General features: G+C 43.7%; 1 protein-coding gene across 7 annotated transcripts in view; it reads right to left on the bottom strand.

Moving 5' to 3' along the window:
• The window catches only part of LOC144114790 (uncharacterized), a 126,738-nt gene that overhangs the window by 5,469 nt on the left and 105,865 nt on the right, over positions 1–15,404 (bottom strand). For all 7 annotated transcript variants that reach the window (XM_077648748.1, XM_077648750.1, XM_077648746.1 and 4 more), the window contains 2 exons: positions 9,196–9,494; positions 1,915–2,121 (listed from right to left, as the gene is read on the bottom strand). In XM_077648748.1, the coding sequence (XP_077504874.1) occupies positions 1,915–2,121; positions 9,196–9,494 (506 nt within the window). The remainder of the gene's footprint in view (positions 1–1,914; positions 2,122–9,195; positions 9,495–15,404) is intronic.

Here is a 15,404-nt window from a genome sequence, read left to right as displayed (position 1 = left end):
TTTCTTAATGCTTTACCATTAGATGCCCCATTAGCGTAAAAAGTGTCCAGTGTTGGCAGCATGTGTAGCCTCGGGGGACAGGAGAAAAAGTGGAGAGAGGAAGGGGCGAGAAGAGGCGGAAGGACAAAGAAGGGAAAGAGCAGGGAAAGTGGGGAGAGAAGGAGAGTCAGTGGGAGGTGATGGATGGCGAGAGGGGAACTGCAGCTGCCAATTAGAGTTGAGGGGTGGGAAGTGGTGAGGGAGTATGGCGTGGCGCACCATTCCTGGATTGGACCGGGTGAGTGGAGGGGGGGTTACGGTGTCACATAGGGACTGATGGACTGGATCATGCCACCCACTGCTGTCAGGGGGAACACCTGCCACATGGATTATCGTCTGTTACTTTTTTTTTTTTTTTTACCAGCAGTGCAGCACATTTTTTTTCTTTGCTGCTGCAGAGCACATATCCACAACCATGTGTGCCCATGTCTAGCTGTGATTGCACAGTGCTTATCATCATTGCAATCAATACTTGTTGCATTCCTCTCACGTTCTGAACTTTCAATATGCTGCTCCGATTGCAACGCCAGCCAAGTAGCTGCAGCACAAAGCCATGTACTTGACTAGTGAGGCCCTCACAGTGCATCTTGATTATTCAGCAAATCCTTGTGAAAAATTATGTCCTGAGGACTATACATTGTCTTACTTGAAACGCGGCATGCAGGGAGGAGAACTTCTATGCAAAAAGTAAAAAAATTAGGCAGTTTTAGTACAGCATACACAGACATACACCTACAGATAGCGTATGCTATAAATAGCATGCTTCGTAGTGTGCATGTGCCAAGCGCTATTTCAAATTCAGCCCTAGTGTACGCTATTTCCAGAGATTAGCATGTGTGGCTCTTGCGTACACTAAAATACTGTTTCCAAAATGGCGACGCACTCTAAAGTAGAACCCCTCGCTTCTGAGTAAATTTGTCGTCGTGGCTGCATTTTTTAGTATGTTCACTGGCTTTATAAATGGGCATCAAGCTTTCATTTCATCTCATCTAGCCTATAACTAAACATATGACTGATAAATTACCTGTATTTTTTATTTAAAGGGACAATTCTGCCGTTCCAAGGCCTAAAGACGAACATCAGTTCGTTGACAAGAGTGGTCCCCCCTCCTCCCCTCTAAAAACCAGATGGCACCACTAGGCTACAGCATCTAATCCAATCCAATATAGTTTAGTCTCTGTTTGCATATGGTAAACTAAAAGTCTAATGTGACATGTGACAAAGAGCGCAACTTCCTACAAAATGCTTGCACTTAGCGAACGTAAGCGTGCATATGCATACGTAGACTAAATGTACGTACACACACTTGGATAGGCTGCCTGCAGAGTGCCTTGCTGTCTCAACTTAAAGGACTTCTGTATACGCTTCTGACATGTGCATCCCAATTAACAGCGTTCACTGAATAAAGGTCTGCTAATTCTTTGGTAGTTAGTGACTACAGCACGCTTCATTCAGCTGCACAGACATTTTTAGTCTGCAGGCTAATGTATGTATGAGAATAAATGTTGGCCCACTGCAACGACTGGGGTAACACTGTTTTGTCACTGTGGGGTAACTGTCATGAGATTTATTGAATTAGTTTGTTTCTATTTCATGACAATGCGTCCTTCCTTTTTCCATGCAATATGTTTCATGACTGCCATGCTGCCCAGATAAGTCGCTGCTGGAGGCTGCAAGCTTTCATTAACCATGTATTTCGGTGAATTTGGTGCTTATAAACAAACTTTATTCAGAGGTGCGAATATTTATAGTTGAATTAGAGACAGGTATCAACAGCCAATCTGATGCGGGAGTAGAGATTTATTCTCGAGATTTTCGAGGACGACTAGAAACCATGCACCGGCTTGCATGTCACCTGAAAAGTGTAGAAATTACCTTAGGAGGCCTTCCTCTTCGTTGCACCCTCTTCAGGCGCTTTGTGCCCCTTCGTGTGGCTGGTCCAGTGGAGCCGTTCTCAAATGCCTCCAACACTGGTGGCTTGGGTGCATCATCAGCAGCTGCAGGACTTTTGGATGCCCTCACAGCGGGTAGCGGGGCATCCTCCGGAGCTAGGACAGGCGGTGCACATTCCTCTTTGGACACCTGCAAAATACAAGAGGTCCGCAAATGAATAAGATGAATGCTCGATTATTACGAGCGAGGGTGGTGCTACTATCAAAATATGCATTGGGGGGGCAATGGCATTGCATTTTGAGTAAAACAAATGACCACCGTGACCGCACCACTTATTCTGAGCTAATGAAGAAACAATGTAAACCCGCCTCTGCAGTCAAAAAATGCATGCTTCCCGCCAGCGCAGAGACCGAAAAGCGTCTCACAACTCCAATGATGCCCCCCTCAGAGAATATGGAGACTACAAAAAAACATTTAAAAAGTTGGCGTTGCAACTGTAGTTAACTACCAGCCAAGCGCACCTATAGGTTATGAGGTCAAACAGTGTGTGTTGACTGGGCTAAGCATTTATGTCCTCGTCAAACCCGAGCAGAAGTTCGGCCTGTCAGTACTAATCTAAATACAAAACACAAGCCTCAGTGGTACCATGAATGTACACACAAAATCTGGAAGCCATAGGTCAGTTCTTCCATTACGAGTTTTCTCCATGCTTTCTGCTACGGACCTCTGTGCCTACATAAACATGCAACAATGATTTATTGCGTATATTTAGTTATACATGCATGACAAAATGCGTATTTAAATAAAAATTACACGAAATCTCATGGAAAAGCACAAGAGACTTTGGGGCTGTTTGGCCGCTGGGAGCAGGGATCTGGTTTAGACAAATCAATTAACTTGGGAGGCTGCTCAGAGCATGCCCATCGTTTCACATTCGTTGAAAAGCTGTGTGGGAGCACAGTGAGCACTCTCAGATTTCCACTGGCACTTAGGCAGATTTCCTAGTGATGCATTTTTTTAAGAATTCTGTAAAAGGCAAAGTATGCGGGGTCCGACTAGGATATGGAAGCAAAAGCGTGGTGGGATGCAAGGCGGGCAGTGTTAGGACCAAAACTACTGCACACTGTCAGTATATCAACCAATAACTGATTCAAGAAGTCTGAATACAAGTCATGTGGTATGCTGTGCTGGCCAAACCTGTCATTTGACGTGCGTCACCTGTCCAATTGGTTCTCTACCTATTGCGCTGCTGCTGCATGCAGATGGCATGTACACTCGATAGCAAGTAAAATCTGTGTTCATGTGTGCTGTGTTAGCTTTGGTGCTCCACCCTCACAACTTTAGCTTAGGACTGCAGATGTGTGAGGCCTGTTCACTGTGCGAGGCCTGGGCAGGCATCGAAGGTAGCTGTATTGCCATGCCCTGTCCAATCACACAGCCATAACTTCTTGCACAAATGAAAGGTGTTTTCGTGCTTCCTTTTTTTTACTCTTTGGTGTCACAATTTTCATTCTTTTTTTTTTATGCCAGGCAGGACAAGTATGCAGGATGGTCATGAGAGGCACATCTGGCACATGTTGGGCCCCAGCAGCCCTGCGATCCGTGGCTCAATCTCTGACACTTGTAGTAGCAATGTGGGTTTGGTATGCAAATTCTGAGCTGGATTTTTGTGTACCTCACCTTCACAGAGTCAGTATGCTGGATGCAAAGGTAAGGTCAAGGTAAGGTGTACTGTTGGCATTTCCCTTTTGCTCCGTCCAATATTAATTCTTTAAAAAGTAGTGACATTTTAGCCCTTCAGTCCTTCTAGAAACTCTTCAGGTACAGTGGAACCCAGTAAGAGTCCCCCGTTCAAGCGGCGACCCGTATTTTACAATGAATTAAGAGCTGGCCCAGCGAATTCCCCATAGAGATAATGCATTAAATGTCTCGATTATACGATGAAAAATTATGCATGGCCCACTTCATATGACAGCTGGTGGGAACTGTACGGAATAAGAGGTTGGTATAGCACTTTTTTTTGCAGATGTCGCGTCACTGCACGGTTTTCCAAATCGGATCAAGGACACACGTCCGCGGAACAATGCGAATCAGTGCACAATGACCTGTAATGACTGTTCTGCAGACGGCTCAGATTTCGCGCATGCGATCTGCAGCCGTCGATGCGAGACAGCTCTCACCGGGCCTGCTTTTCCACTCGCTTCGTTGACAAAGACGTTACATTCATACGAGCAGGAAATTATCGTGCAGGCGGTAAAGATTAAATGTTTCTTTGATAAGTGGTGGCTAGTCCGAAAGTGCTTTCCAATGCAGCTTTAGTGTTGGAGCATGTTAGGCCTAGCGATACCGAGTGAGTGGTGCGCTCTTTAGCAGCAGGCCACACGGCCGCTCGATCTCCAGAGGCTGTGGCAAGCATGTTGCCGGCATGGGTGCACTCCAGTCCAGCATTCGCGCCGCAAACAAACACCGTGATTCCGTTTCCTTTTTCTTCGCATGTGAAGACTATGGGGACTCTGCCCCTCTGCTGCCTAAAAAACAAATGGTGGAGTGAGTGCAGTTCTAGATGGAGTCTCAGCAGAGAAGTGTCACTGGCATGGCCGTACCGCGCATTACAGAATGTCTTCAAGAGTCGGAGCAATCACATTTTTTTGCACGTTGTCCAAATCAGCATTTTCGAGGCGCATGCGAGGCCTGAGGCCTACTTAACGTGCAGTAATGGGGGTGCGGTCACAGTACTAATTATCACATAACGAGAACAAGGGCTCTTTTATAACATGCAAGAAAAAGAAATAACAGCCAGAGTAGTGGGTGCGTTTATTACATGAATGTAGCCATTGTTTTCGAAATTTTCGATTATACAACGGCTTTGCGCGGTCCTCTGAAAGTCGTATAATCGAGGTTCCACTGTAATTCAGATCATTTTGTGCGTTGTGTTTAATGGCACATAAGCAGCTAAGGCTATCATGCGCCAAGCTCAAGGTATTGGAAAACTTTTCTGCAGATGGGGGGAAACATGGTGGTGTAGAGGACTTACAATGTTAATGCGTCCTAGTAGTAATAAGAGATGAAAGAAATTTTATAAATGGCTGATAATAAACGCTTTAAAGAAGGTCGGGTAACCTCAGTAGCCATCCTTGGCTGGGCAAGGATCTTGACGCTCCCAACCAATCAAATAATTACCTCAGCCTTCTCAGGAACGAGAAAATGGCTGTAGTGTATCATATAATAAAGCAAAGCCGTGGATCAAAATTTACAGTTTCTGGGTGTAAAGGAATGTATTCATTATGAAACTTAGTAAAGTGCTTCTTTCTTGGTTTTTCGAGTTCTGCACAAGAGAATAAAATATGGTTTAGTGTCAGTTCGTCTCCACATCTTTCACAAAGAGGTTTGTCTTCTTTCGTTAGCAAGAAATTATGTGTAATGTGTGTATGTCCAATGCGGAGACGACATAAAATTACTTCAATAAATCGTTCCTGGTGCCTACAGGTCTTCCATTCACCCAGGACGGGCTTTACAAAGTGCAGCTTGTTGTTAACCTCATTGTCCCATGAAGCCTGCCATTTTTCTTTCAGTTTATTCTGGACTAATAACCTGATGTAGTCCTTATGCGGTACGTTTACTTTAGCGCTTCGGTCAAGTGCTGCACTTGCATCAGCGCTCTCATTTCTGCTGATGCCCACGTGACTGGGAACCCAGCAGAACTTTATTGTATGTCCTTGTGTATCAGCTCGTATTGCATTACGTATTGTTTCCTATTAAGGGTTCGACTGCATTTCTGGGGTTTATTGCTGTAATTACGGCGAGCGAGTCAGTGTAGATAACATTGTTCTCTATATTTTTCTTCATTATTTGTTACAGCTACAGCAAAGGCATAGCATTCTGCTGTAAAGATTGAAGCGCACTGAGGCAGCCTGACTACTTTCTCCCACTTCCCTTGCATTATCACGCTCCCCACATAGAGTGCCGTTTTTGAACCGTCTGTGTAGAAATCGGTGTAATTCTTGCATTTTTCACTTACTCCAAGAAACTCTTGCTGTATATACTCCTGTGGGGTATGCTTTTTATGAATGCATGTCAGTGCGAAATCGCATACAGCAGGAAACATGTACCCGGGTGCCAAATGATCGGGTCTCCAGGCAACATCGGGAAGTGCGTCTAGTATGTTCATTTCTTGGCATTTTTCTTCGAAGCAGAGGAGTAGTGGTTTTACAGCTTGAGGTTTGTTGGTGAAGAGTGTTCTGGGTGGGCATTTAGTAATTATGGGGTAACAGATATGTTTTGGTAGCAACCTTATTTTCAGTACGTATGCACAGGTAAACATTCTTCTCCCGTCAGTGAGCGGCAGTTCATTTACTTCTACGTGAAGACTATTTACGGGGGATATTCTGTAAGCACCAGTTGAAAGGTGCAAACCGAGGTTTTGTACTGGATCCAGCCTTTTAAGGTACGATGGCCTCGCAGACCCATACACTATGCATCCATAGTCTAAGGAAGAGCGTATTAGTGAGCGATAGATGTGCAATAGGCACATCCTATCGGACCCCAAGCACTTTCGTGACAGTACTTTAAGTATATTCAGGGATTGGGTTGCTTTCTTTTTTAGGGTGTTTATGTGCGGTAGGAATTTGAGCTTTCTGTCAAAAGTTAGGCCTAAAAATTTGTGTTCTCGTTTTACTGGAAGTACAGTGTCGTTCAAGTGGAGGGTGGGATCAATCTGCAGTCCTCTCTGCAGCAAGAAAAGAACCGCAACAGTTTTTTGCGAAGAAGACCTAAATCCATTTCTGTCTGCACAAAGGGCTAATTTGTTTATTGTGAGTTTCATTTGTCTCTCACAAGTTGACAAGCTAGAAGATGTGCATGCAATTTGAAGGTCTTCGACGCAGACTGAGTACATAATGGACTGTGGAATTATACTGGCTAAGGAATTCATTTTTACTATGAACAATGTAGTACTTAAAATGGATCCCTGAGGAACACCATTTTCCTAAGTGAAATTCTTCAAGAGGGTAGCACCGAGACGAACTTGGAATGAATGGTTGGACAAAACGTCGCTCAAATATTTCAGCATCCTCCCAGGGATGCCAAGCTTTGCTAGGTCACGAAGAATCCCCAACCTCCAGGTCGTGTCATATGCCTTCTCCATATAAAAAAAGACTGCAAGGCAGTGTTGTCTGTGTATAAAGGCCTCTCAGACTGTATTTTCCAGGCGGGCTAAATGGTCAACTGTGGAACATGTTTTTTTGAAACCACATTGGTGGACATCAAGAATCTCACGGGATTCTAGAATAAACATTAATCTAATATTTATAAGGCTTTCAAATGATTTGGCAAGACAGCTTGTAAGGGTTATAGGCCTGTAACTACTAGGTGAGGTTGGTGGCTTTCCTGGTTTTAGGAATGTTACAATAATGGCTTTTTTCCAAGCAGCTGGCAGTTTTCCTAGTACCCATATTTTGTTAAAAAATTTTAACAGAACTTCTACAGAGTGTTCAGATAGATGGGACAGCATTTCATAATGAATTTCATCGGGGTCTGGTGCAATTTGTTTAACTATAGACAGTACTCTCTGTATTTCTTGAAGTGTAATCAAACTACTGTAGGGCTCCTTTGTGCTACCTGCCATAGAGAGCCTTTGTTTTTCGGTTGTGTTTTTGTATTTTAAGAATGACTGTGTATACTAGTGTGAGGAACTAGAAACTGTGAAAAAATGTTGACCCAAAATGTCTGCTTGTTGTTTAATACTTGTCTGTATACCAGGGTCTGTCAGCAGAGGAAGGGTGAATGGCGAGCAGCTGCCATTTATTTTTGTTACCTGCTCCCACATTTTTTTTATGTTTCTGTGCCGCTTATAAAAGAGACATACTTTGCCAAGACATTTTTTCGGCATTCCCATGTATATATCGGGCTTTAGGCTTTGCCTCCATGAACTGTATTCAATGAGCAGTTAGGCTAATCGTTACTGGAATGTTTCCAAATGATGCAACTCCTGACAGTTTTCCACACTGCTACTTATCACAGACTTCCAAAAGAAAGTCGCTGTTTGCTATTTTTTTAATATTATAGCTGCAACCTATGGCATTTGTTAAGAGTTTGTGCAACTACAAAAGGTGAGACAAGTAGTGCTGCTTCTCGTAGTTTTTGCTATAAACCACATTGTAGCATGGAAATTTGCACTTGTTCTTCACAACAAATTTAATAGTTGTCTCAATATGCCCTCTTTTGGTAGGGCGATCATTTAAGGAAAAGAAAGGTAAGTCACAAAACTTCACTTTTTGTGCTGCCATTTATTTTTGTTACCTGCTCCCACATTTTTTTTTATGTTTCTGTGCTGTTTATAAAAGAGACATACTTTGCCAAGACATTTTTTCGGCATTCCCATGTATATATCGGGCTTTAGGCTTTGCCTCCATGAACTGTATTTGATGAGCGGTTAGGCTAATCATTACTGGAATGTTTCCAAATGATGCAACTCCTGACAGTTTTCCACACTGCTACTTATCACAGACTTCCAAAAGAAAGTCTCTGTCTGCTATCTTTTTAATATTATAGCTGCAACCTATGGCATTTGTTAGAGTTTGTGCAACTACAAAAGGTGAGACAAGTAGTGCTGCTTCTCGTAGTTTTTGCTATAAACCACATTGTAGCATGGAAATTTGCACTTGTTCTTCACAACAAATTTAATAGTTGTCTCAATATGCCCTCTTTTGGTAGGGCGATCATTTAAGGAAAGGAAAGGTAAGTCACAAAACTTCACTTTTTGTTCAATAGCAGTGCCAAATGCCCACCAATGGAGACAGAGTTTTACGTATGTTAGCTGCACATCAGCTTTGTAGCCAAATATGACATCACCAAGGCTGGTTATGCTGCAAAATGTTACCCTTTGCTGCCAAATATAAGAAAAAAAAAACAGGAAGGAAGGAGAAGAAAGATTCAGGAAGGGAGACGGGAAAGTGTAAGTTTGAAGCGGATGATAGGAAAAGGTGACGACCAATTTTCCTGGTAGGGTCAGGCCAGGGGTGCTGTCTAGAAGTGGAGGCCAAAGCGCTGAGTTGCGTTCACTGAGAGGCCAAGCACTCAGTAACTGCTCAACCACCAGTTGCTGGTAGATCTATCAGCAAGCAAGCATCTGTTGCTGATAGATGCACCTGCACGCCCCTGTGTGACCTGTACAGCTCCTGAAATACACCTAAAAACTTGCACAATAAAGCAGACACCACATGCACTGCAGAGTTTCAAAAAGACAAGAAAAAAACAGACACTTGCCTCGACACTGCGGGTACGCCGTGGCCGAAGTTGCGGCTGACTTTCCACACGACTGCTTCTGCGCCTGGTCGTGGCTCCTACTGGCTGCTGCTGAGTGGCAGATGAGGATGCAGTGGCTGCTTGCTCTACTTCCTGGGCACCCAAATTGGTTACAGCCTTCACCACTGGATCCACAATGGGTGCTTCCTGCTGCTCCTGGGGCTCCATGCCAATCAGGCGGACACCGCGACGAGACTTCTTTGGAGGCAGCACCATGCCCTTGTGACCAGGACCACTCTTGAGGTGGGGGTACACCGATTCTACAGTTCAGAGAGAGAGAAATCACACACCTTCAATGTAATGTCACTTGAACCTATAAGCAAGACAAGTGACTTAACCACCTGTCACACAATGCAGGCATGGCAGAAAGGCATTATGCAGTGATCACAATTGTTAGCAAGGCACCCATACCAGGGCTGAGACATTTAATTACAGTTGTTAATCCGAACTTCAATAGACAGGAAAAACGTTGAAATTAAAACAAAATTATCAAATTACCCCAAAAAAACTGTTACGAACTACTTGCATCAAGGTAAATACCTGGTGAAAGGCTAGGCAATGGTTGCTTGCTTTTGAGATGAAAACTGTGCGACAGTGACCGTTTTTCGCATTTCCATCAATGCTTTGTTACGTGCATACTATGGGGAGCATCGAAGCAGAACTGCTCCAAAGTGGTAAGGGTCCGGTTAGCATCCTTCACGGTGTGACAACGTAGCTGTGGAGCTTCACCATACAAACATCCAACGGAAAGCGATTAGTGCGCAGTTTTGGCGCACCGGAAAAGAACAGAAGAACCACGCGAACAGAAACGCTAAGTGGCATGCTGAAGCGGTGAGAAAAAAATGGGGGCAAAAAAGACTAGCGATGCGCTAATTGGCACTCTAAGCGGCACACAGCTCGGAAAAGCGAAGCCGAAACTATGCTGTAACTGTTCTTGTAAGATATGGCCGTCTGTTTTTCGTCACGCCTGCTATTGTGCGCATGTCAGAGGTGCGTGGGCAACTCTGCAGCATGGAATTCAGGCTTGAGTGGGATCATTTGGACAAATGCTTGCCACACCGGTCATACCTGGACACAGCCTCTCCTTTGGGAGCCCATTTGAATTAACTGGCGCGAGACCTACAGCATTTAAATTAGCATGCATACAATGCCGTTGACTTACATGGGCACCAGCCAGGACCGAGCTGGCAGTTCGAATTATCCGTATTTTCGAATTAACGGGGTTTCAATCAAAGAGCTCTTACTGTATTAACATGCGGTAGGTGCTTGCTGCCCTTCCATCAACCCCTCAACTTTAATGCAGGCATGGACATAACTCCAAGTGTACAATGCAGAACTGCTACAACTCTGGAGAGTTTACTGTATACTGGAGAGTTTACTCCCCTCCCCCCCCCCAAAAAAAAAGAGAGAAAAAGAGGTTTTTCTTCTATAATAAAAGTGAGAATTTTCATCACACCCGCAACTCTCTACAACACAGGTAAAAAGTTTAAGAATCTGAATATAGAAATGTAACTGTTTCTAATTACTGCTATATGCTTAAACCTTTGCTATTATTAGCAAATGGTCGTACAGGCTAAAGACCAAACATGTAAGGAAAATGGTGAGTGGCAAGCTCACGTCTGCCAGTGTACCAGAATAAGCTGCCTGGTTAGAAAAAAGGCAGAATTCCCGGAGTGCTGCAAGGTGAGACATGTCTACAGTACTGATGAGCGAGCATTACTTCATCATATGCTTCTATGCCAAAAACAGGTTTTGAAATGAAATCGTGGAGACTGTGGTGAACAAAGCAAGCTCTGAATCATCATCCTGCTGCGTATCCACACAGACAGCAGTGACAGGCATTTACCATTGGCACTCAGGCGCAGCAAAAAGCCCCAGTGCTTCAGGAATTCAAGCCTACACACGCCACAAGAATGTGTATAATTTCCGTGGTTGGGTGTACAGGGTGGCAAAAATAATGTAATGCGAAACAACCATAACTTCTCAATGCACAAATGAAATAGCCACGCTTTTTTTTTTATCTGAAAGCACATTCAATTCTGTACAACTTATACTTCAAGTTCAAAGTGTCCATGTTATGCTTCGAAACAGGCTCCTAGATACTTCTCGAAATTCTTCAAAATAGCCATGATACCTTCTGGAGTGGTATCGATCCAGGCCATCACAATTCAGCAATTCGTTGGGTTTGTGCTTGAAAGAGCAAGCCTTTTTCTCCAACATCCCCTACACAGTGAAGTCCTATGGACTGAGATGGGGGAATTTGACGGCTCAACTTCCTTTGTCCAGAAGGTGGGGAGATTTGCTTCTCACTACTCGGGGCCTGCTCTGCACCATGTGCTGGAATGCAGTCTTCCTGAAGCTGCCAGTAAAAGTTAATTGAATACTTTTGAGCCCAGGGAATGCCGCCGTCCTCCAGGAATAGCTCGCGGTGTGTCTTCGGGTTGATTTTGACCAATTTTTTTCACAAAAGCAAGCTTCATCTCCTCAAGGCCTGAAATCTTGCCAAAGCCCATGTTGCTTTTGGTCAAACGGGTTTTTGCTACACACAAAATTGGCAGAGGACAGTTCGGCAGCAAGGCTTAATGATTTTGCGAATTCCAGGCCAATTCAAGAGTGAAAACCTTGTCGCTGAACAGAATCCGGTTCGGGGCTTCACACGGTTCAGGTGCTTCATCATGTGGCAGGTTTCCAGTCTGGAGGCCTCCATCTGGTCCCGGAGAGCAGCTGTCCTTTTGCTAGTTTGTGCATTTGGAGCCCGAGGCCCTCTTTGAAAAGTAGCTGCATGGTAGACTTGCATGCTCCTGAGGGAGTTTTCTTATGTTTCTCAGGAGATTCTGCTTGATTTTTTTTGCACACGGCCAATTTCATCTCCCAGATTCTGGTTGTTCAAGGTCTTTTACTCTACTGTTGGCCCTTGATGCCTCCTGTCTTTGTCCTGTCCTTGAGTTGGACTTGCACTTTCAGCAATTTGAGCATCTTCGGAATTGGCATTCTCTGCCTGGGGCACCTGACGATAGTGTAGAGTAGTTCTTCAGAGACCATTTTTCCCTAGCAATATCACACTAATAGCCTTAAAAAAAGCAGTTGTATATATAAAAAGCAAAAGGAAAATGACTACAACAACATTGCTACTCAAAAGTGCAAACAAAATTAATAAAATATAATTCAAAGCGCATAACAGTATTTTCTGGTCACCCTGTAGGCATTAGGTCACAAGGTGACGAAAGCTAACAGCCGTATGTGTGCTTTTCTGAACAACAGCTTTGCAATCCACATTGCAGACCTGGAGCTAGCCCACAAAATTGCACTTGCATCACCCAGCTGCCTTTCCAAGGAATAATTACTACTGCCCAGCTAGTGGTGATTGATCTATAAGCTGCTGCTTCACCTTCAAAAAAGGTAGTTTTGAGTCTGGAAATGCTCTCTGCACCACAGAAGGCCACACAGTAAAAAAATATTGAGAACTGTTTTGAGAAAGCGGCAGCCACAAAATCTGGAGAGGACATCGAGCTCTGAAGATGGTGGGGATGGGATGCTTTACAACTGAGCACACAAAAGAAAGTTTGGAGTCGTGATGTCTTTCCTAAAGGATTTGCCTTGAAAGAGTATCTTATGGGAACACCTGCGCCTTTGCACCCTCAAAAGCCAGCAAGCCCAACACTAGGCAACACTGAAATGAACCCAGCACTCTGGAGGTACTTGATGCAGTAGATGTGCTTAGGTGTTACAAGAGCTAACATGAGCTGGATGTTTTGTAAGCCCTGTGGGCATGTGAATGCCACGTAGCGCTGCTGTTGATGCCAAGAATGGCAAAGAAAAAAAAGTGAAAAATCTTTTCACTGCAAATAAAGCACATAAGGAGAATTCTTTGCAACTATGAAGACTTTTTGGAGATTACTCTATTCTAGAGGCAGAATTTAAATGCAGCAAGTTTCGATGAGGCAAATTAAATCATATTCTGCAGCTGGCAAGGGACAGGGTTAATTGGAGAGACGTGGGAGAAGCCTTTGCTCTGCAGTAGGCGTAGTCAGGCTCCCCCCCTGAAATTATGGCGGGGTGCGGCCCCTACCCAAAAGCGACATTTTTCAATTCAATTTTCAAGCTGTATTCTGGGGAAATTGCTTCATTGTATCTAGTGCATAGTTGTATCTATATCTAGTGCCTAGTACTTCATTCCAAGGAATGGAATGCCTTCCTGCTCATTTGTTGCGGCGAGGTCTTTCTTCTGACCACACTACCGGTGCACGCACTTGTTGTCGACCCCAAAGTTGCGGCCAGCTGCCCGCTTTCCGCGTAGCTCAGCGTATGCTCAAAGCTTGGAAGCTCCATCATACGTGATTAAGCACATACTTCCCATCAGAAACTGTCCCCTGTGGCAGAACGGCAAAACTAACAGCTCTAGATACAGCACAAGTGAAAATGATGTCAAACTGCACCGAGAAATGAAACTTCTAAAGACTCTTCGAGATAGCACTCGGCAACACAGCAGTGCATGCTCGAAAATGATGACGGAAGCAGGCAGCTGTAATCATTTGACAGCTCCTCGGGGAATACAAACACTTGTGTAGAGCAGTTGATTTCAGCCAATTTTTTTTTTCTTTCACATTATCAGCTCCCAAGTGAGCCTATCAAATTCCACAGCGCGCCTATAAAATTCCACAGAAAGCATGCACATAAGCACCTGTACAAGAATTATGACAGCAGGTAAAGCAAGGTGTGCGCCAATTTGAAGGAACATGAAAAAGCATATGCCACCAAAGCAAGTGCTGCAGCAGTAGCTGGCATGTTAACCCACACACTGTCATGTAGGCACTGGCAACAGTCAGCGTCACTGTATGTCCTTTCATCCAATTGAAGAGAAATTTTTCATAGATGCTAAGATGAATATGTAAGTTACACTCAAACCCAGATATACTGAACACGAAGGTGATCGTGAAACAGTTTGATTTGTCATAAATGGCAACAGAAAACTTATCTGTAACCTGGAAACAAGTATATACTGAGCCTATGCTAGTGACACACCTCTTGCAGTGACGTGCCGCCCGCCGTGTGCTGGAAGCGCATCACTCACTAGGCATTCCTAGGCCTCATCTACTTTGCAACGAAAGCAAAATAGATAATACTTTGTAACTATTCAGCGCCTATCATAAAATGTGTAATCTTGTTACCAGCGCACTGTAAATAGAATAATCTAATTTTATTTTTTTATTTATTGATACTGTCAGCCGTAAGGCCGTTACAGGGTGGATGCATACAACTCAAGAAGTACACACAGCCACAAGTACAGAATTTATACAAACTTATATGAGATCATCAATCATGTTGCCAGCAGATAAAGCCGTAAGTGTTCATAATAATACGTTCGGTTTCAGACCACTGAGGATCAGAACCGCAGGTAAAGAACATAATGAATGACAGCAATGGCAAATGGTCTCTATAGGCTTAAATAACGGGAGAGATAAGTTTCAAATTGGTGCAGATTGTCTGCTTGTGAAAGGTCCTGAGGCAAGGAATTCCATTCAGCTATGGTTCTGGGGAAGAAGGAGTATTTAAAAGAATTGATTCGGGCCGTCATAGGTGCAACCTGATCTTCGTGAGAAGATCTCTCAGTTCTAGAATAACGCTGTTTTCAAGTAGATGCTTGTGTTCTAGTTGAAGTGGTTATTATATAACAGATAAAACATTTTTAGCCTTGCAACCTCCCTTCGCTTTGAGAGTTGAGGCAAGTTTAGTTCATGAAGCATGTCAGTCACTGAATCTGTATTTTGACAAAATGAACCTAGCCGCCCCTCTCTGAACTTTTTCGATCCTGTCAATTTGGTTTTTCTGATGCGGATCCCATATGACGCTTGCATATTCCAGTGTCGGTCGTACTAGTGCGAGATAGGCTGTTAGTTTTGTTTTTGTGGAAGCAAGCTTGAGTTTTCTTCTTATCAACCACAGTTTTGTTTCGACCTTTGAGCATATGGTATTGATGTGTGTATGCCAGTTTAGATTTGAAGTTATAGTGACGCCTAGATTGAAATGGTGGACTTGAGTTATATAGTGCCCATCTATTTCATAATCAAAAAATATATTTTTGGTTTCATTGGAAATTGTAACAAATGAAGTTTTTGCATAATTGATTTCCATTTTGGATAATGTGCACCACTGATTGACAGTGCTCAATG

The sequence above is a fragment of the Amblyomma americanum genome, chromosome 1, assembly GCF_052857255.1.
Source record: "Amblyomma americanum isolate KBUSLIRL-KWMA chromosome 1, ASM5285725v1, whole genome shotgun sequence".
NCBI classification, from domain to species: domain Eukaryota; kingdom Metazoa; phylum Arthropoda; class Arachnida; order Ixodida; family Ixodidae; genus Amblyomma; species Amblyomma americanum.
This window is presented reverse-complemented; position numbering and strand designations above follow the sequence as displayed.